Consider the following 22767-nt stretch of genomic DNA (forward strand, 5'->3'; position numbering starts at 1 on the left):
TTCATCTACCTGCCGGGAAAGGGAGTTTCTCTGCTTTTCGCTCCTAACAGCTGACATGTGGTAGAGCTACCCTTTGCCTCCAAAAGGCCAAGACAGGAAGTGATAATAGACCTTAGTTGTATTTATTATAAATAGCTCAGAGCAAGGTAAAAGTAAGCCATTTTTAAAAAAATGTGAACTATATATTTATTTATTTGGATTTTTATACTGCCCTTCCATACAGCTCTGGGCGGTTTACGTAGAATGTTGTAAAAAATTACACAGAACATTAACAGTCTGTCAGATAACAATCATAGTCCTGCCAATCCTGATAAGTTTCAAGTGCTACAGATGTAAGATGTTCCTAGCTATTAAAAGTATGACAAATGCCTACAAAGCCGATATTGTTACTATTATGCATCATTTACCTGATGTGCAATAAGAGCCCTTTGAAAGTTGTTAGTGTCTTCTTTGCATTTTTTGCTTTGGAATCCACTTTATCAGTCTCCTCTGGTTTGGGGATTTGGTCTGTGAGATTTGTCTAACCAAACACAAACAATTGAACAATAAAAAGAAATGCAAACAGTTACATGTATCAACTTTGCTTCTGTAATTCCTTTCACAAACATTAAATCATCATTTAATAAAAATAAAGTATCTCTGTGTTTGTAGAATGTGACTGGCATATTGTGGAAACTGAATATCCTGCAATCCCCAAGCTAAAGTGTTTAAGCTTCTTACAGCTGAAAGATACCTTAAAGATTCAGGTGGCCAAGTCTCTTGTCCTTTCTTATTTCCTTTCTTTTGTTCTATTTCCTACCCCAATTCTGCAAAGTTCCAAACATTGTATTTTGAACTCTACAAATTTCTTGTGCACATAACAGGTGATCTACCTACCTATCTGATATGCAACTAAATATTTTTAGAAGGTATTTGGTGGATGAGTAAAGAAAGTTGAATGTTTTAGGTATGCCTTTATTTCAAGTCAGTTTACAACACAGTTAAAAATTCATGTCCAATCTAAAAATAATCCAGATAAGGATGAGTTCATGATGCTGGCACTGACACAGCGATGATCTTCCTGCAATGAGTTCCACAAATCTGGAGTCTGCATTAAGGCTCCACCAGTTACCTAGCCACTCTAGATTACTTTAAATGCCAAGTACATTTCAGAAATCATGTTTACTTTACACAGGACTAATAAACTTAACTTTTGGTCTATAATTATTCAAGGCAAGGCAAATGAGAAATCTAAAAATGTAATCCAGTTTCCTGAAGTGCTAACATAACTGAAAATACCAGTTGAACAGCTTGGTGGCAGCCAGCCAAAATAAGTCCTAAAATGAAAAGTAGGTCTTCCAACTGCATAATACAAAGGCACAGCAAGCTTAAGACATATGGTGTTCATTCTTGAAACAGAAACTATTTCCAATACATTCCAAAGCTTTAGTTATTTTCAAGAACTCAGAATTACAGCATTTATTTCTTCAGAGTTGCATTCAATTTAGGAACTGCTTGGTCTTTTTTTCAAGTATGGTTTATATCTCTAGCAACACACAATTAGACAACAGCAATGCCATCGTTTAAGCAAAAATATTAATGTTAGCACTATTCATTGTAACATGCAATATGGTGGTTTACTGGTTTACTTTTAATTCAAAGGCAATAATTACTGAAAATGTTTCCAGCCATGATTCATTTCTTCAGTGTCACTCCTTCATTAACGTTTTATAGTTTTCCTCAGGAGAAACACTCTACTTTGTAAAACTTGTAAGTGCCCACCATTAAAGAGTGGGGTTTGTGAAATAGAAAGGGGAGCACATATATAGAAATTATTAAGTAGAGAAGGGACACAGACACATACTTCTGTGAATAGCAATTTTGCTTCCCAAGGCAACAAAGTACTTAAGCACAGTTCTTTGTTTCTAGCCCTATCTTCAAATACTATCTTCAAATACTGTGTCACAACGACAGACCATCTGCTTGGTATGCAGAAGGTCCCAGGTTCAACTTGCAGCATCTCCAGTTAGAAGGACCAGGTCTTCTGCTTGAGACCCTGGAGTGTCACTGCCAGTCTGAGTAGACAATACCAACCTTGATGAACCAAGGGTTTGATTCAGCATAAAGCAGTGTCATGTGCTCATATACAAGGGCAGCAATCAACATACACTAGGGGGGTTGGCGGGAGGGGGGGAATGGGACTGGGGTGGATCTTACTCCAGGTCTGGGATAGATAGCAGGTTTCAGCTTTGCCATAGTTTATAATCAATTCATTTTGGGCCACGGGGTTTGACGGGAGGCATAGAGAACAAAGACTGCCCTCATCACTACAGCCTCACCTTGAATCATGCTTAGATGTGATGGAATGTGGTGGAAGTTGTAGTGTGTAAGTGGGGGGAAAAACATGTGATGAAGCAGACATATTGAATTCTGCAGCACAGCAGACACTCTTAACTCCCTGACAAAGATGATATCCGTGTTTGCAATATATTGAATACAAATGTGAAAGGTTTTGAATACATACTCTCAGGTGAATAAGATGGCCAAGCCATTGAGAAAAATATGAGAGAGATGCAAACTCAGCTACAGAAGTGTGGCATCAACAGAAGCAGCTAGGGCATGAGCATTTTTGGAAGGGTTAAGACCAACAGTAAATGGTGACCGGAGAAACTGCAGCATGGCTACTCAGAAGACAGTGACATATTCAAAGTTCCGGACAGAATCATACTATAGCTCAAAAGGAAGCATAGCTCAAAAGGAAACTCTGATTGCTGAAATAGAATTCAGATTCTGACAAGACAGAAAGAGCTGAGATAATCACTATCAAATTTAAATTTATGCTTGGCTGAGTATCCTCCACAAAAAAGGGATTATAATACATATAAACAACATAGAAATTTTAAACATTGCAATCAGAAATTGCTTTCTCATATCCAAGCAGGGCAGTGCTCTGTGCAAATAACAGTAGTTCTGCAGCAAATGAGAAGTAGTTTTATAGATCACTTGCAGAACATTTTAAACATGTTTACTCAGATGCAAATCTCACCCAGTTAAACTTCCTACAAAGCATGAGCCTGAGGGCTCGGTTGATCAACTATGACAGGAAGAGAAAGAAACCCCATACAATTGCTCCTCAGACTTTGTTCAGCATTCTAGATTAATAGTAATTATTTATGGTTGCCATGCTACAGGAACTTTCTATCCCTTCAGTTCAAAGATACCTTTTTTGAACTGGACCCTTGCTCTTCATTAGACTCTGGATTCTCCTTATTGTCCACGTCTATCTCTTCTTTGCTTTCAGTTTCATCTTCACTAGCGATAGGTCCATTTTCACACAATGGAGTTTGAAAATCGTCATCCACCAGCGGAGGGTAACGGTACTTGAAGGTGTCCTATAAAATAAGAGAGTTATGATTTGAGGGTGCGACGATCACCTCCAGAACCGTAACTCGCTCTACGCAGGCCTGCCCTTGAGCTGGAAATTGCAGCTGGTACAAAATGCAGCAGCTAGGGTGCTCACAGGAACACCATGGAGGACCCATATCCAGCCAGTGGTGAGGCAGCTGCATCGGTTACCAGTTGTGGCCCGGATCCAGTTCAAGGTTTTGGTATTAAAAAGTCCTTCGCAGCCTGGGACCCACATATCTGAGGGAGCGCCTGTTACCCTATGCCCCCTGCAGGGGCTTGCGCTCTGCAGGTACAAATCTATTTGTCATTCCCGGCCCTCAGGAAGCGCGTCTGGTCCTGGCCCCTACCTGGGGGAATGAGCGCCCAGAGGAGCTACAGAGGCTGTAAGATGGAGCTCTTCTGCCAGGTCTATGGTTGAGGCTAAAGTATTGTTAGCAATTGAGCCCCCTCAGGACAAAAGACATTGCTACGTGAATGGCGGACTTGGGTTTTATCTGCCCTTCTTTACCTTCTTTTTTTTGTGAATAGAATTGGGGATTTCATGTTTTTTTGCCACATCTTATTGTCTCTTATCTGCTGTATTCTATGTCTGTGGTTTTAAGGGGTATTTTACTGGGGGGGGGGGGTTTATACAGATGTTTGTAATCCGACATGAGCTGTTGGGAGTGGCGGGTAAGAAATCTAATAAATAATAATACAATTATGAGAATAGCTGAATCACCCCCATCCAGCTGGTGCTAGAGATCATCCAACAAGGTGACCAACACCATCTCCACCCTGTGGCCAGGCTAGAAGCCCGACTGGTATGGTTCAAGAGCTTGAGTTTCCTCCAAGAATTCCAGGAGCAGGTCCACGGTGGCCTTCTCAACCACCTTGTCCAGAAATGCAAGATGCAAGACAGGGTTATAGTCAGATGGGTCCCGCAGATCCAGTGATGGTTTCTTTAGCAAGGGATGCACCACCGCCCCCATACTCTCTCACTGAAAGAGTACTCCTATCCACTTTCCCAGTGTCTGAAGGTCAAGCAATGTAGGAAAAAACAATTTGGTGCAGACTTCTACAACCTCTGAATCTGAACATATGTTGCTACATTAAGAATATGTCCCTTTCAAAACTACCTTTCTGCAGCAAAAAGGAGAGATTTTTTGGCATATTAAAAATATCAGAACCATTTATAAATGACTCTTTGTTTGCTTCAGTGTTTCAATACTTTTCCAAATATCAAGATATACCAAGTAGTTTGACAGAGGATGAGGAAGGAAGGACAATATTCATCAATCTGCCCTAACAGGATATTGCAATCATCTCTGCTAAAAATAAATGTATTTTATTACAATACTAATGTTAAATTACACAAGCACCATGAAGGTAATTATAAGATGCATCAGCGATAGGCAATCTGCTCTACTGGTGCAAGGTGCCTCCTGCCGGAGAACGAGTCTCTTGCCTTGCACTGAGTGACAGAATGGACCACCTTGGGCTGAGGTGAATAATAGGATACCTGACCATCTCGGGTATCACTGCCCCTTCCATACATTATCTGCAAAAAGTATTGTCAATTGCACGACGTTCTGCCACAGTAATAGACTTACAGTTCCTCCCATATGAGGCGGTAGATATTCAGCACTGATATACTCTTGGATGTCATTTTTACTGACTGTCTTCAGAAAGCTTACTGCATCCGGACCAAGCCAGGTTTTCACAAGCTTAAACGCAGCTGGATAAAAATAAAGTAGGAATAAGTTTCCTTTACTCACACAGTTCACAATGCACATTTAGATTAATCCCAATAGTAACAGTGCAATAGCTCCAGATTAATTTTGCCAGGAACTGAGAGTACCGTGCTAACAAATAATAGGCAAAATTTACTATGGCTTGGATCCTATTTAGTGTAAAGGAAACAGATCTTGCAGCAGAAGCAAACTCTGGGGAGCATCTCAAGAGCATGTAACCCTCAAAAACAGGAGAGGTGAGGAGGGGATCTGTCAATGGGAGGGAGGAAACTTGCAAAACAATAATACAACTTCAACTGGTGCTAGAATCTTTCACAAGCAGAAAATGGGGGCTGGACTGGATAGCCCTTAGTGGTCCCTTCCAGCTCTGAATTCTGAACACTGCTCTAGATATAAAATTAGCCTTAACAAATGAAACTGGCATTTCTGAATTAAGCAGGTTGGGGGATTTCTTTCACATAAATTATGACTAAAAGTATATATGGTATAACATTCTAAAAGATTTGCAGAGACTTGAATTGTACCCACAACTTTTTAGATTCTACTTGGAAAGTTAGATGTTTAAACTCACCATTCATTATCCAGGGCAATTCGAAAATCACAATTTTTGCTATAATGACAAAAGAAAAGAGCTGTCAAGCCAGTTATTTATGCACGCTGCCCTTCTCGCTTGCCAGTAAGCAATGCATACTGTGCTAGGAACACAATTATGAGTTCGTTTTAAAGGGGAAAAACACACCCTTCTTACACTTTCAGGTCGAGGGCGTAAATGCATGCATGCACACACAGACACACACACACACACGCAGACAGATAGTGTAAACAATGCTAGTAGTAATGAGAAACGGTAACTGAAAAGGTGTAGAATTTACAGTACATCCTGGATGCATTTGTAAGGCTACATCTTTCACAACTGAACACTGATGTTGCAGTTTCAGAATAACGGGAGAGACAGTGGTATGTTGATTATATGGATCTGCCTGTGGCATATACTCATCCCAATGTAAGAGGCTCATAACACATGAAAGCATTCTATAACTGTGGCATAAGCACACAAGTTTGCCTACTCACCTTAGTGGAACAAGAAATATCTTAATTACAATTCCTCCCCTGAAACAAATGGGGAAGCAGGTGTGCACACACATAGTTATAGGGATGCATATCAGCGGCCTACACAAATCAGACCAAGTTCTGTTCAGGTTAATTTTTAGCAATATTTGGCTGCCACGGAAGTTTATTTATTACTGAAGGAGCCTGCCCCTCCTAGTTCAACTGGCTCGTAGCAAGTAACAGTAACCCCCCCCCACACAAACACAATAAAACCGCATAAAATAGTATAAAAATTATCCTTCCCTGATAGTGAAAACCTCACCTCCCCCCACACCACTAAACGAACTACCCATAATCCCATGCCTCAGGGGACAGATGGAGGGGTAGGCTCAATGTTCTTGCCAATGTGGGGGGGGGGGGAGGCTAGATCAAACCGCCCTGGCCTCAACCAAAGACCTGGTGGAATAACTCCATCTTACCGGCCCTGCGGAACTGGGAAAGCCGCAAGAGGCCCTCAGCTCTCCCAGGAGCTCATTCCACCAGGTCAGGACCAGCACCTATAAGGCCCTGGCCTGGGTTTAAGCCAGGCGTATCTTCCGTGGGCCACGGATCACCAGCAGATTCTCACCTGTGGAGCGCAAGGCCCAGCTGTTGGGGGGGGCATAGGGAGACAGGCCATCCTGCACATATGTGGGGCCCAGACAGCGAATTGCCTTAAAGGTCAAAACCTTGAACTTGATCCAGGCTGCAACTGGTAACCAATGCAGCTGCCTCAGCACTGGCTGGATATGGGCTCTCCAAGATGCGCTTGTGAGGAGCCTTGCAGCTGTATTTTGGAACAGCTGTGAATTTCTGGGTCAAGGACAAGGGCAGGCCCACATCGAGTGAGTTGCAGAAATCAATTCTGGAGGTGACAGTTGCATGGGTCACTGTGGCTAGGTTATCTGAGGATAGGTAGGGTGCTAGTAACCAAGCCTGGTGAAGGTGGAAAAATGCCAGGTGGGCTACTCTAGTAACCTAGGCCTCCACAGAAAGGGAGGCATCCAGAATCACACGCAAATTCCTGGCTGTTGACAAGATGTTGAGTTGCATCCCGGCCAGAGTGGGCAGCCTCGCTTCCTGATCCAGCTCCTTCCTACCAAGCCATAGGCCCTCCATCTTGGAGGGGGTTGAGTTTCAGGCGACCCCGTTTCTAACCACCCAGCTACAGCTTTCAAGCATCTGGCAAATGTATCTGGGGGCGGAGTCTGGGCAACCTCCATCAGGAGATAGAACTGGGTGTCTTCTGCATACTGGTTACAGCTCATCCCATAGCTATTGATCAGCTGGGCCAAAGAGCACATAATGATGTCAAACAACATGGAGGAGAGAACTTCCCCCTAAGGTAAGGTAAAATTATGCTATTGTACTTACAGAGGTAATTAGGATAATATACTTTAAAACAGCCAATGATGTACCGGACAAAATCCAAGTCCTGAAACAGAGGCATTGTTTATCAATTTGAGTATAAATATTTAAAATCTACTAACAGACAACTTAAATGGCTTAAGGTTAAGAAGCACAGTGAAAGTCATATCATATTATCTTATTATTTTCACACATACGCAGCTGCCTGTGTACTGTCTGTGCTGAACAAACTATGGCTTAAAAATGCAAGCAGTTAAGCGTATGCACTGTGGATTGGAAAAACCACATGGGAGTTAATTGATCTTTGGGCGTTCACAACTGGACAAATTACAGATCTCCAAGATGTTACATAATTCGCAACAAGGCACCAAAAGCAAACCCAGAATGTAGTGTCAGGATACAAGCAACTCTTCTGGAATCTGGTTACACAAAAGGAAACCAGCAAGGGTTTGCTGTCTTCCCAGGGATAGCAAAGTGCTCAATGAGTTCTGGGAATAAACTATAACAGCCTGGAATTTCAGTGGGATTCAGATGCAAAGTAGAAGGTACAGTTGCTGTCACTATGCAAATGCTTCTCTTATGCTAGCTTTATTAAGCCCTACTGAAGAGCTAAGTTCTACCTGATTTATGAACCGGTTAACTCAGAGTACTGAGCTGTATTCCACTGGAGAATGAACTTCTCTCTAAGTACTTTAGCTAAAGGGCTTGCAAGAATTGTTTGTTCATGACATTTCTACCCGAAGAACGAGTTTCCAGATATGCAAACGAGAAAGAAACAATAAAAACTGCTTACCATGTTACTTAGCCCAGTTTCAGCCATATCAAATACCACAGTCAATGGTTTTCCATGTTCCCTCCTGGCATAGCGCTCTAGCCAAAAGGCGACCAGTTTCTTTTTCTCAAATTGTGTTTTGGCATCTTTTGTGTGAAATTTCACTCTGAACCAAACTAGTGGGGAAACCCAACAACATACATGTTTGTTAATTACTTTCTTTCAAACTATTTTCTACAGTAAATCCTCTAAGACAGTGGTCCCCAACCTTTTTATCACCAGGGACCACTCAACGCCTTTTACTGAGGCCCGGTGTGGGGGGGGGGGGTAGTTTACTCCTCTACTCTCAACCACTGCCCTAACGCTCTCTGATTGCTATGGTAATATTTAAACATCCCTTCAAAATAAGATACAGACATGCCACAACAATGAAGTGAGGGCTGGGGGGGTGTGAAGTAAAGGGCCGTGGGGGGGGGGGAGAAGGCGTCCTTCGGGGCCCACCTCCAATTAGTCGAAGGACCACATGTGATCTGAGGCCCACAGATTGGGGATCGCTACTCTAAGAGATCATAGGTTTGAAACTATGACATGAAAATGTTCCCAAAACTAAACAATTTATTAAATGTGAAACTAAAAAAAAAATTCCTTATCACATGTGACAAATTCTGAAAAAGATCTACATAATCCAAGGCCACTGAGGCCCTTTAGGAGGGGCCTTTGAGCTATAAAGTAGGCAAAATAAATTTTGTATGCATTTATATATGATAAGATCAAACACCAAATTCCTAATGAAACTGAGGTTTTCTCCAGCGCAATCCACCTCCCACTGCAGTGAATGTATCAGACATTCATATTCTAATGTAACTGGATTGTACCATCAGACATGCTGGGTAAAAACAACAACGATTCAGACTCCAGCAGGAAACTGCAATCATCAGGACAAGGATGGATTTAGTACTCCCACTAAAGCAAAACCTATATAGGTCAAACCAATGTGAGTGCATTCAGACTTCAGCAGACTACACATGCTGAAGGCACTTGCCCTTGAATAAGGTCTTATGTAACCCCAAAGAAGTTCTTGTGACTGATGCTTCTTCATGATATCATCTCCTTGTAAGGTGTTCTCACATATTTCAACACAGTTATGTTTTCCATACATTTAAATCCCTGTAGCATTCTAATCTTGATACTTTTTTTCTATTTGAAAAAAGCTGGCATTTTGGTAAAAGGAATAAGCACATGAAATGGCAGATATGACTTACATATTTTATGGCCTTCCTTATCATAACCGTGCAGAAAAAGGGCACCAACTTCAAACACCCGTTTTGGAAGTGAAGATTCTGTCAAGTCTGTAGGAAGGCAATATTTGTAATTTCCATCAGTCATACTATGACTGAAACAATAAATGTGAAGTAAGATAAAAAGCATTCTGTATCTGAAAGAGTTGGAAAAAGGGGGGGGTTCTATATCAGGGGTAGTTAACCTGTGGTCCTCCAGATGGTCCATGGACTACAATTCCTATGAGCCTCTGCCAACAAACGCTAGCAGGGGCTTATGGCATTTGTAATCCAAGAACATCTGGAGGCTCACAGGTTGACTATCCCTGTTCTATATCATAAAGTTTAGAAAGAGAACTGCATTTCTTATTCTGTAAGAATATTTTAGATCCCAAATCACTGAAAAATGAGAAGGAATTAAAAATGTGATGGCATCTAGCCAGACATGAGATTAAAAAATGGCCCCTTCTCCAGTTATAGCCCACTGCCCCCTGGAACACAGAGGACCACAGCAACAAGACTGGACACAATGTGAGGCTGTGAAGGGAAAAGGCAGACAAATGCAGAAAAATCACTGTCTTTTGACTGTCCTTTCATCAGTGGAAGATGACCATTTATGTAACCCATTATCATGAACCTATTTTCATTCCCAGGAGATGACAACAGTCCCTCTGACAATGGTTAGATTCAGACATTAATTCCAAATCATTTTGAGTTATGTGAACCCAAAACATGAAGATTCATGCTCATTTCTTCGTCTAGCAACAATGGCTTGAGCATGCCAAATAGGAAACAGCACTCTGCCTGCCAAAAACATTTACATAGCACCAAAACCTATGGTTTGATCCTACAACTAAACCAGACCAGAAAAAGAAAACACAGGCAGAGATGAAACTATAAACCCATAGTTCCATATTAAGACTCTTAAAGGAACTGAAGGAAACAGGATAGTCTAGAACAGTGGTCCCCAATACCCAGTCTGGTGACTGGTGCTGGTCCGTGGATCAGTCGGTACCAGGCCGCGGCTCCTCGTCCTCCACCTCGGCTGCTGCCTCGGGGGCTGCCTCACCACTCTGCCACTGGCTCACCTTTGGTGCTCTCCAGTGGCCGCCATGGCTGGGGATCCCCCTTGGCGTGGCACTGCGCAGCTGCTGCTGGCAGTGCCTCCCGGCAGGTGGCGGGAACACAAGTGGAGCAGGGGCTCAAGTGGTGGCGACGTCCCTCAGCAAAAGACTACCCCCCCCTGCGCCTCAGTAAAATTGTCAAGCATTGACCAGTCCCCGGTGGTAAAAACGTTGGGGACCACTGGTCTAGAACAGTGGTCCCCAACCTGCGGGCCGCAGCCCGGCGCCGGGCCGCAGCTCCCTCTCCCCGCCCCTCCCGCAGTAAAAAACTTCCCAGGCCGCAAGCTTGCGGCCCGGGAAGCTACTTACTACGGGAGGGCGGGGAGAAGGAATCGGGGCAGGGCTGCGCCCGCGCAGCCCGATCCGCGGGCGTGGCTTCCGGGCGTGGCCCGATCCGTGGGCGCGGCCAGAAGCGTGGGCGCGGCCCCCGCGGGCGTGGCCCGATGCCCTGCCGGTCCCCAGCCTAATAAAGGTTGGGGACCACTGGTCTAGAAGACATATCAAAGTTGATATAGTGAAAATTAGTTTTAAAAAGCCCTGTTAAGGATCAAGAATTATTTCCAAGTAGAGAATTTTGGTCTGGCTTTACTGTTTTAAACAGAGAATGATAACAATGTGGAATTAGTTGCCAGAGGATGTTGTGATGGCCACAGGCATAAACAATTTTAAAATGGGATTAGATACATTCATAGAGGATAAGTCTATCAATGGTTACTAGCCACGGTGACTGAAGGGAGCCTCCACATTCAGAGGCACTAAATCTCTGAATCCCAGACAGAAGGCAACATCAGGGGAAGGTCTTAGTCTCTAGGTCCTATTGCTGGCCCTGGCCAACACAGCTACTATGTAAAACAGGATGCTGGACTAGGCTGACCATAGGTTTGATCCAGCAGGACTTTTCTTATGTTCTTATGCTTAGTCAGGTGGTCTACAGGATTTATGATATTATTACTTCTGTATAGTTAGATCTGCATCCATACAAACATTTTTATCTGTATTCAACTCTTTGCGCTCCTTCTGATGCCATCCCTTGACGCATTTTTTTTCCATTTTATAACACAATTGCATTGAATCAAGGAATGACAAGTGGTTTTCTTATATTAGGTTATTTCTAGGCTGCCGCTCCTGGAGGATTAACATCAAATTCTGGATACAAAGTTTAAAATAATAACAGAACATAATACAGTAAAACAACCAAAAACCTCCCACCCACATCCCTCACTCACCTAATCCCTCTCCCTCCAGCTGCCAACATCCAAAGGAAGAGGAATGCTACCCAGATGGGGATTATGGGGAACAGTTAAGGAGGAAAGGCCCACCATGTCCCCTCAGCCTGTTCTTAGCCAAAAGCCTGGCAGAAGACCTCTGTCCTGCAGGCCCTGTGGAACTGCATTATTCCCTGCAGGGGCCGTACCTCTTCTGGGAGCTCATTCCACCAGGCAGGGACAAGACCAAGTTACTACCAATAATGCAATAGAAGTAAGTAGCATATACAATTCAAGAAGCACTCCAGTAAGAAGAATGATACATTAGATGCCAAGCATTTTACCATGGACTGCATACTCCTTCCTCCACTGAAAGCTTTCATCAATCATCTTCAGGGTTTCATCCACCGAATCATGTCGCCATATCAGAAAGTTATCAACCCAGGAATCATCTTGCTGCAATCTCTCCACATCTCTTGAATCATATGCATCTGATTTTGCTGATATAAATAACATAAATCATGAGCATCTGGGACATAAAATTTTCTATTAATTCAAGGAGTAGTACGAGGAGAGAACCGTAACTTGATGAACCTATGTCAGGAACAGCAAAGTCCTGATGCTAAGGAACAGGGTGACCATATGTAAGGGTAACCATTGGATGTATCAATCCAGATCCACTCACACTTCCCCTCTCTTACTATAGCCCCTGTCCCAGGATTCCCAGAGCAGGTCCTTGGCGGGGACTGGTTTCTTACTAGGAAAAAGAAAGGCTGGTTGGATTCCCCAGAGGCAACAAAGCCTTCAGCATGAATGAATGCATTGGTTTACATAGTTCACATGATCCTGAAGCTTTCTTTTACTCCCCCCCCAGTATATGTAAAATCCACAAACTAATAATTACCTGTTTAAACTTGTCATTGTTTAATTAATTCTAATTTAATTATATTACTGTTACTGTGAATTTTATATCTGTATACACCACCCAGAGCCAGCTAGCTGGGAGGATGGTCTAGAAATCTAATAAGCACAAAAATAATATGCATGAAGAAAGTTCCAAGGAACATCAAAATATTGAAACATAACATTTTATATTACATATATTTTCTCACACAGGAGGTAAGCAAATAATTTCATAATCCATCGATGCTGGAATACAAGGGACAGCCCTTCAATGGCTGATCTCCTTCCTTCAGCATCGTGGACAGAGGGTTGCAATAGGAGAGAAAACATCAGACCGCCGGCAACTTACTTGTGGAGTCCCACAAGGAGCGGTCCTCTCTCCTATCCTATTTAACATCTTCATGCGCCCTCTCGCACAACTGGTACGGAAGTTTGGGCTGGGTTGCCACCAATATGCAGATGACACCCAGCTCTTCCTCCTGATGGATGGCCGCCCTGACTCTCCCCCAGAAGCATTAGCCAGGTGCCTGGAAGCAGTGACGAGATGGCTCAAGCAGAGTCGTCTGAAGCTCAATCCTTCAAAGACGGAGGTCTTGTGGCTGGGTAGGAAGGGGCCATGTGAGGAAGCGCGCCTGCCTACCCTGGATGGCGTGCAGCTCTCTACGGCTCACTCCGCCAGGAACCTAGGCGTGATTCTGGACGCCTCCCTCACAATGGAGGCCCAGATCACAAAGGTAGTGCGGCTGGCATTTTACCATCTCCGCCAAGCCAAACTACTAGCGCCCTACCTGGCCCCGGAACACCTAGCCACAGTGATCCATGCGACAGTCACCTCTAGACTGGACTTTTGTAACTCGCTCTACGCAGGCCTGCCCTCAGCCCTGACCCGGAAACTACAACTGGTTCAAAATGCAGCAGCCAGGATCCTCACAGCAACACCGTGGAGGTCTCATATCCGGCCTATTCTCCACCAGCTGCAATGGTTACCAGTTGAATTCCGGATCAGACTAAAGGTTCTGGTTATTACCTTCAAGGCCATACGCGGTCAGGGCCCAGTGTACCTGAGGGACCGCCTCCCCGCCTATGCCCCCAAAAGAGCTCTGCGTTCTACTACCACCAACCAGCTAAGGATCCCTGGCCCTAAAGAAGTCCGTCTGGTCTCGACCAGGGCCAGAGCATTCTCTGTTCTGGCCCCTACCTGGTGGAACGAGCTCCCAGAAGAGATCAGGGCCCTGACGGAGCTTAAACAGTTCCGCAGGGCCTGCAAAAAGGAGCTCCTCCACCAGGCATTTGGCTGAGACCAGACGTAATCAACAGCGACCAAGGGCCCCTGCTCCCCCCCCACCCCCCCTCAGAATTCAATAAATAAACCACCCCCCTCAGAATCCCATCAATAAGCCCTGGACCTGTTTGTAGTACTATATTGTTATACCGTTATATTGTGCTGTTATTTTGGTTACAATTATTAGTTATCAGTTATACATGTTACAGACTGTTTTATGTATTGTTCTCTGTTATGATGTAAACCGCCCTGAGCCTCCGGGGAGGGCGGTATATAAGTATGATAAATAAATAAATAAATAAATAAATAAGGAAACCACCAAAATTTTTGAAGACAATCCATTAAATTTATATGATCTGGCATTCTTATTATGAACTGAAGTATCTTTACAATGGTAAAGATCAGATCACAGCTATTATCCTTATCCATGGTACCTTTATATATTTGTGAAACAGCCTGGGGGTGGAATGTGTCCAGCTGTCCAAGTGGGAATAGGGCCAATCAGGATGTAGTCAGCAAAGCTGGTTGCACCCTGATTGGCCCTGCCCTTGCAGCTCCCACCCTCTGTCCCTGGATTCTAGTCTCCTTGCTCTCAGATATGCCTGGAGCCAGCAGCAGGTAAGGGCAGAACGCCCTGGGCACATGGTTGTGGTGGAGGGCCTGCTAATGAGGGCCTCTTGGTCTGCAAAGCAGGGCCTGCTAGGCTAGGCTGGCCCTGCTAATGAGGGCCTTTTGGCCTGCTAGGCTGGGCCTGCTGACTGCCTGCTAAGAAGCTCTGTCCCAAGCCAGCCCCCGCCCACCCCACTTGATCTGGCTGTCAGCTGTGGCCCAAAGCCACCTTAAGCTGCCTGGCCGGGGGCCAGGGGAGGAGACCCTTTCAATGCCCGTTCTTAGGAACGGGCTTTGAACCTAGCGTTTATATAACTATGAATCAATGAATGTCATATGCAGTGAAAATCTGCAAAATGGTTGATTATATAGCAATAATCTTTATTTACTCTACGATGCTCAAGAAATAACTTTCAGAAAAAAATTCCATGTTGAGAAATAAGGTAAATCTCTGTCTAACATTTCTGTTAATTACAATAATGTACAAATATAGGATTTGTATTCAAAATTACAAATAAGCATATCAATGTAAAATATTTAAATAACACCCAGTTTGAAAGTAAATATACACAGCTCTCATCTATTTTCCAAGCATTTAGCACAACATTAATATTATACACCTGACTTCAAACCAGTTTAAACATGGAATCCTTTAAAAGGAAGTCTGTGAAAATTTAGCTTGTTTGTATCAACAAACAACAGTGGAAGTACTTTGAGGATGCCCTATGAAAAAGTTACTTCTGGAACTGAATGTCCATTAACAATTTAATTCCAAGTTTCTCATAAGCCCCTAACAGAAATCTCTTGAATCCTTTCTCCTTTTCAATGGTACCCAGTAACAAATACATGCAAGAACCCAGGGTGAGTCAAAGCACGAAGTTCAGATGGGCTAACAGCAGTGTATTATAAACATTTTGAAGTAGTATTAATGATACTATTACAAAAAGTTCTGAGATAAAAGACAATGTCTCTGAATGTGGCAAGAGACATATATAACAAAGGCAGTGAAGCAGTCATATAGACCAATATCTTTACTGAATGTAGACTATAAAATATATGCTACAATAATGGCAGAAAGATTAAGAAAATGCACACCAGATTTATTATATCTTGGCCAAACAGGTACATGAAAGATAACATAAGATTTATAGTGGGTGCAACTGAATTTATGAACAAGAAGAAAGCAGTATTATTTTTGGAAGCTGAAAAATCAATGGATATTACAGCTTAGTCTTTTTTACTGAATATACTCTGGAATATGGACTGTGGCCTGGAATTCTGAAACTGGATGCAAAGCATATATTAAAATCAGCAAGGAAACTTTGTAATAAATGGAAATTAATAGAAGCATTTTGATTGAAAAGGGAACAACCAAGGGCTGCCCTTTGCCACCTCTTATTTATGTTAGCAATAGTGAGTTTAGCTACAAAGATCAGTCAAGAGATAAGGATGAAAGAAATAAAGGAAGACACAGAATTTAAAATGAAAACTTTATGCAGCCAATGTGGTTTTAAAAGTTTTGGATCCACCAGAAATGTCATGGTATGTAATGAAACCTATTGAAGAATTTGGATCCTTCTCAGAACATAAAATCAACAGGAAAGGCAATAATGTTAAAAATTTTAATGCAACAAGGGGATATCATAAAAAGTTCAGAATGCACATTAGCTACCCAATCTATGAAATACCTGGAAATAAATATGATTGGACAAAATTGTAATCTTTTAAAAAAGAATTATCAGACACAGAAATTGACACAAGCAGATTTTTAAAAATTCCAATCTGGGTAGAATTTCAGCAATCAAAATGAATATACTGAAAAAATTAAATCTCTTATTTCAAATGCTACCTATATATACAGAAGAAAGAATTTTCCTAGAGTGGCAAAGACAAATAATTTTTTTTTACAATGGCTAAAAAAAACAAGAATAAGTGAAAAATAGAGCATTAGCAGTACCAAAATTATGTTATCAAGCTGCAAGTATGGTCTGGATTGTGGATTAAAGACCCAAACCAGCAGACCTAGATGAAGGTCTGCATAATTATTTATGGATAAAGAAATCACTGCCCTTCAAAAATGACAGACTGTTGAAGCAAATAGGCTGCCTCTGCCATCCATTCCTCTATCCCATGAGTGCATCCACCTTCTATTCCAGGGGTAGTCAAACTGCGGCCCTCCAGATGTCCATGGACTACAATTCCCAAGAGCCCCCTGCCAGCGAATGCTGCAGGGGGCTCATGGGAATTGTAGTCCATGGACATCTGGAGGGCTGCAGTTTGACTACCCCTGTTCTATTCTAAAAAGGTGCTAATAAGAAAGAGGGTAGAAGTTCCTGCCTAAGAATTCAACCTGACCAAAAGTGGCTGCAGTAGCACCCTGTGACACGTAGCACCCTTGAGGCCTATCTGGTAACGGCTGCAATGGCAATTAGGTGACGGGCTAGAACAGGAGTGGCCAAACTGTGGCTCTCCAGATGCCCATAGACTACAATTACCATGAGCCCCTGCCAGAAAGCTGCTAGCAGGGGTCATGGTAGTTGTAGTCCATGGACATCTTGGGAGTTACAGTTTGGCCATCCCTGGGCTAGAGGATTTCTGTACATACAAGCAGGAAAAATGCCATCCTTAATGCAGACCCAGTTCCCCTCCCCCAACTAATCAGAAAATAGAGTGAACCCTGTCTCCATATGGGACAGCATAATCACCAAGTGTCCTCAGACATTTCAAAGTTGAGTACTGAAATAAGTAGCAACTTTGTCAAAGCTTTCATTGCAAAAAAAAATCAGGAAGGGATTCAAGGTAATTTATAGACAGAAACAGGTAAACACACACTCATAATTAGGACTGCCAAGGGGCCTACAGAAGAATTTCCTGTCCCTGTAACAGGATGTTATTTACCTCCATGACACAAAGAGCTTCAACTGGCCATTTCCACAGCCTCTAAGGCCTCTTATGCACAGGCCAGAATGCCCGCGCTGGCAGCAGGAGTACTTCAGTTAAAATCACCGATAACGCTTGCTGCTGCTGTCAGCGCAAGCGCCTCCCGGCCCAGGGCTACGGAAGGCCCACGGTAAGCGACTGCGCAATCTTCCGCAGTTTCCTTGGTAAGCCGGGGCTGCAGCGGGCCGGCACTGGGCGTAATCACCAGTACCAGACTTGTCGGCCCGCCCAGCCCTGACTCTACGGTGTCCCTGTAGGGACACTGTGCTCCCCTGCGGGCTCCGCGGAGCCCTGGAGCTGGCAGGGGTGACCCCCTGCCCCCACCTGGGCTTGTGGAGGGGGCCTGTCCCCCCCACTCCCTCCCCGGGCCATCCAAACCTCCCCCCACCCCCGCCAGCTTACCTTCTGGCCCCGGCGTTTAGCGTGTGCACGTGCTATGCCAGGGCAGCCCAGCATGCCCTGCCTCCGTGCATACACGGGGAACGGCAGGGCATCCTGGCCCGGCACAACGGGATGGCGGCAGTGCGCCATGCATAAGAGGCCAGTATGCTTTTCTTTTGGACTTACTGGGAGCCCTGACTCATACTGGCTTACAAAAATGCAAACAGAATACATTAAATTGTACACTAAACTACCATACAGAAACTTCAAAGAGACATGTTAAAAACAGAGATAAGTAGATGCTTCAGTACGTTCCTGAAGCGGGGAGTTCTATAGTCTTGGGGTGGCTGCCAAGCAGGCCTCTGAGCAGGCCTACATGCAAAATGCACATTTCTGAAACTTTCTGTAGCACAGAAGCACAGCCAACCTCAGAACACTGGGAGAAAAACATGGAACCTATTCAAGTACTATGGACTATAGACATTTAGGTAAGGCTTTGAGGATAAAAGCCAGCACTTTGTCTCAAGGCCAGAAATATACTTAACAGCAAAGTGGATGACACAAGATAAATAAGCAAGTTTATTGCAGTGAGGCCCCATCAGCACCCCAGCTGCTTCTTTCTGCACCAATTTCAAAGGCAACCTCACAGAGAGCACATTAAGGAAGTCCAAGCTGGACATTACAAAGGCACATGGTATTTAATACTTTAATTAGGGATTATGCACATGATTGTGAGGATTTCATCATTTAGAAGAATGAGTTTGGAAATTCTTTGAAGCTGGTTTAAATGAATTAGTATTTGCACATAATGATCTGAAAAATATCCAGGGGCTGGATACAATGACTACTGTATGTTATATATTATTATATCCACACATGTACTACAACTTTTCATACCAGTAAATGATTCATTAACACAATGATTTTAACAAGTACATACAAGCCAGGGTGTAACACATTCATCTGATTGCTGAATTACTTTCTCACTACAATTTATCAAGTTAATCACCTTGGCTATTAACATTTCTTGATTTATGGATATGGATTTTAATGTTGGCAAATTTTGTGTCTTCCATTCTTCAGGCAAAAAAAAGTAATCCAATTACATTTCTACTTTGATTATTTTCTCTTTGCAAAAGAGTAGTATCAGTGATGTTTAATATTTATTGTTTCGGTAAGTGCAAGTAAAAAAATAGTCAATAATAATTTTTTTTTTTAAGTCTGATATAGTAAAATGAAAGGCAAGCCAAACAAGTTTTGGTGAGCAGACTTACCAAAGCAGGAGACACTTAAGGAAGCTAGAAGAGCGCTAGAAGCTGGGGCCTAAAGGGAAGTGTTGCCCAGACCAAAAAGACAAACATCAAAACAGAAAAAATCTTGATGCTTAAGGCTACAGTTACCCCCCCCCCCTTCCAATGTGAGGGTGGATCACTGAGGTCTTCTACAATCATAAGTACCATAACAACTTAGTTCAAAGGACATGCATGGTAACCAGAGATGGAATGTATGGCAGAAAGGAAAGGGAGAACAATTCTTGGCATGATTCTGACAGCCAAGGATACTACTGAAGTGGTAGAGGTTTAGAGAGTCACTTCCATCTACTCCCCACAGGGAACAAGTTTCTCAGACCCAATACTTCAGTTACTAATATGGCAGCAATAAACAAACAAATATGTTTGCATAACACACAACACCTTGCTTCGAACCAGAAATTACTAACATACACTTTCTTGTGAAGGTACACAGGATCACCAAATTTTGTGGCTACTTTGGCCCAAGCACATTTTTTAAATGTCTCAAGTAAAAAACTCAAGAGCAAATACCATGCAGAGAAAGCTAGGTTTATTCACCACAGATCTCATTAGTACCTTAACTACTCTTTCACATAAGAACAATCCTGCAAAATTGAAATGTATCTTTTAGTTTAAATTCTCCTTCCACTTCCCAATCACCTGCCACACAGACACTTGATACCGGACATTACTGCACTTTCAGACATTCATTTGCCTTATTCTCACTAACATGAATCCTTTCCAGGCAAGGAAGCTTTAGACCGGCAGTCCCCAACCTCCGATCCGGGGACCGGGACCGGTCCGTGGATTAGTTGGTACCGGGCTGCGGCTCATTCTCCTTCTGCCGCCGGCCACCATGGCTGGGGCTCCCCCCTCAGTATGGCATTGCACAGCAGCTGCTGGCAGCGCCCCCAGTGGGCGGCGGGAAGTCAGGAGTGCCGGCAGGAAAGCAAACAGAGTAGGGGCTCCGGTGGCGATGACATCCCTCGGCAAAAGACTACCCCCGACCCCGGGCCCCAGTAAAATTGTCAAGTGTTGACCGGTCCCTGGTAATAAGAAGGTTGGGGACCACTGCTTTAGACTGCAGTTCAACTAAATTATACCCATTGAGATCAATGGGTTCACTTCCAACTAATCTCATCACTGGGCTTTTTAAAGGGGACTTTTTCCACATGCCAAAAATTACTATGATAACTCTGAATGAGGAGGTGGGATTTATTCAGATGGTTATGAATTGCAATGGGAGGATCCCTGCACTGAATCTGCCAAATTAGATGGGTGGAAGAAACTAATGGCTACCTTCAGTCCACTAAGCAGTTCCGCAGATCAGCTTTCTGATTAACAGGAGAAGAATCAGGACATGTAAGAGCACATAGCTTTCTTCTTACTAAGTAGTAGCTGATTAGTGAAGACTTTGCACATGCCAATCTACTAATCCAAGTAAGAACTGTAACTGCTAAATTACAAGTTATTTCAACAGTTTCCCCCTCACACACACACTTAACTGGGATATTGGGTTCCTATCTCACTACATATGCTAATTTCATTTTACCACCATGTTTGTGAAAAGACTAGCGTAACATAACAATAGCATCTTAATTACTTGCAGCACTCCACAATTAAGGATTCATTTACACATCAATCTACAATTCTGATACTTTATTTGTTTTCCTCCCTCAATTAAATTCAAACAAATGGTGGTCATGTACTAATCTTATTATTCCCATTTGGGCCTTTGCATCTGTTAAGCATCTTTATTATGCTGTGTGTTAATTTGCTGCTCAATCCCTACCTATATGTATGGCCTGGAAACTTCCATTTTAATGTATCTGAAGAAGCGTCATGCACACAAAAGCTTATACCTTGAATAAAATGTCATTGGCCTTAAAGGTGCCACTGGAGTCAATTTCTAAGACACTTTTTTATACAGCAGCATTTCTTTATTTATAACAGTTGTCTTTGCGATAAAATAATTTTAACACTTGTAGAAAGCAAGTTTTCTTTTATAAAGAATTCTGCCATGCAATTGGTAAGCCAACAATCTCAAGGTTACAGGCTTCACATTCAAAAGAAAAGCAGAAACAAAGTCTCAGAGTAAAAGAACGACAAAGCATTAGAAGGAAACATCAAAGTTCAGTTCACACCGTTACAATTGCCTGACCCCCCCTCTCCCCACAACAAAGCAGTCCCATATGATGTCCAACATCTATGGCTAATGGTACAACTCTGCCTACAGAAATGGCTGCAAGTCACCCTGGTCCTCTATTTTCATATACTTTTATATTATATAAAATAAGCAGTACCAACCTGGGATATATTCTGTCTCAAAACGCTGCCGGGTCTCCCTTATTAAAACAGCCCTATTGTCCTGCTGAAAAATAAGAAAAGAAAGAAAAGAAACAGAAGTCATTCAAAGCCAGGTGCTATTCCACAAATTTCTGTTATTCTCATCCTCACCTGTACATAATGGGCACTTAAGAGATCTTCCTTACTTTGTTGTTGTTAGCTGCGAAGTCATGTCCGACCCATCTTGACCCCATGGACAATGATCCTCCAGGCCAACCTGTCCTCTACCATTCCCCGGAGTCCATTTAAGTTTGCACCTACTGCTTCAGTGACTCCATCCATCTTCCTTACTAGTAATACCCAATTCAAAACCAAAAACAGATTTTCCATTGCAATTTCAATTATCACCAACTGTTTCACTAGTACCATGGTGTCAGCCTTAGTTCCAGAGCTTAGGACAAGGGCACCAGGTTGTTAAACTGCAACGGTCTAAACTCCAAATGAAAGTAAGCAGAAACATCGTGAAGGCGTGATGATTGAACTACCAAAACTACACCGAAACTCAGACCAATTATAACACTAATGAAAATTTCTATTACAGGTGCTTCGAAAAGAATTTCCTTCCAAGTGGAGGGGCAATTGACATTTATGGACAGCTTGCCAGCAGGGGAGGTTAATGGAACCTTCTAGGAAAGGTCTGAGAACCTACCGTAAGTAGTTACAGACATACAGTTAGCCGCTAACAGCAAAACCAGACAAAAATCCAACAACACCTTAAAGACTGACAAAATTTACCCTAGTATATGTTTTTGTGAGTTAGCACTCTTGTCTTCATATGCACTTCTCACAAGCTCTGACTCTGAAAACCACGGGCTATGATTCATCACTAATCTTGACATTTTTATTCCCTCTACTGACTTTTCAAACTGGAATTGAACTCAAAGGACTGATAACCTTATAAATGCATATTGCTATTCTAGCAAGGCTCTTGAATCTGCTACACATCTTCATTAAAAATCCAAATCAATACATTACACTGCCGATTCATTGGATACTTTAACAATACTGTTCACTAGTTTACTATGTAGTCTGGCGACTTCCATTTCACTGTCTGAAGTA

At 42.9% G+C, this 22767-nt stretch overlaps 1 protein-coding gene across 2 annotated transcripts in view; it reads right to left on the reverse strand.

Moving 5' to 3' along the window:
* The window catches only part of MOSPD2 (motile sperm domain containing 2), a 32961-nt gene that overhangs the window by 9511 nt on the left and 683 nt on the right, over nucleotides 1-22767 (reverse strand). Inside the window, exons 2-10 of one of the 2 annotated variants that reach the window (XM_077343191.1) lie at nucleotides 21670-21730; nucleotides 12300-12455; nucleotides 9612-9698; nucleotides 8371-8525; nucleotides 7584-7644; nucleotides 5692-5730; nucleotides 4980-5104; nucleotides 3201-3371; nucleotides 408-520 (exon numbers count right to left, since the gene is read on the reverse strand). In XM_077343191.1, the coding sequence (XP_077199306.1) occupies nucleotides 408-520; nucleotides 3201-3371; nucleotides 4980-5104; nucleotides 5692-5730; nucleotides 7584-7644; nucleotides 8371-8525; nucleotides 9612-9698; nucleotides 12300-12455; nucleotides 21670-21730 (968 nt within the window). Of the gene's footprint in view, nucleotides 1-407; nucleotides 521-3200; nucleotides 3372-4979; nucleotides 5105-5691; nucleotides 5731-7583; nucleotides 7645-8370; nucleotides 8526-9611; nucleotides 9699-12299; nucleotides 12456-21669; nucleotides 21734-22767 lie in introns of both variants that reach the window. The other variant, XM_077343190.1, reaches the window with a different exon arrangement.

Source organism: Paroedura picta, chromosome 6 (genome assembly GCF_049243985.1).
Source record: "Paroedura picta isolate Pp20150507F chromosome 6, Ppicta_v3.0, whole genome shotgun sequence".
In the NCBI taxonomy this organism is placed as follows: Eukaryota; Metazoa; Chordata; class Lepidosauria; order Squamata; family Gekkonidae; genus Paroedura; species Paroedura picta.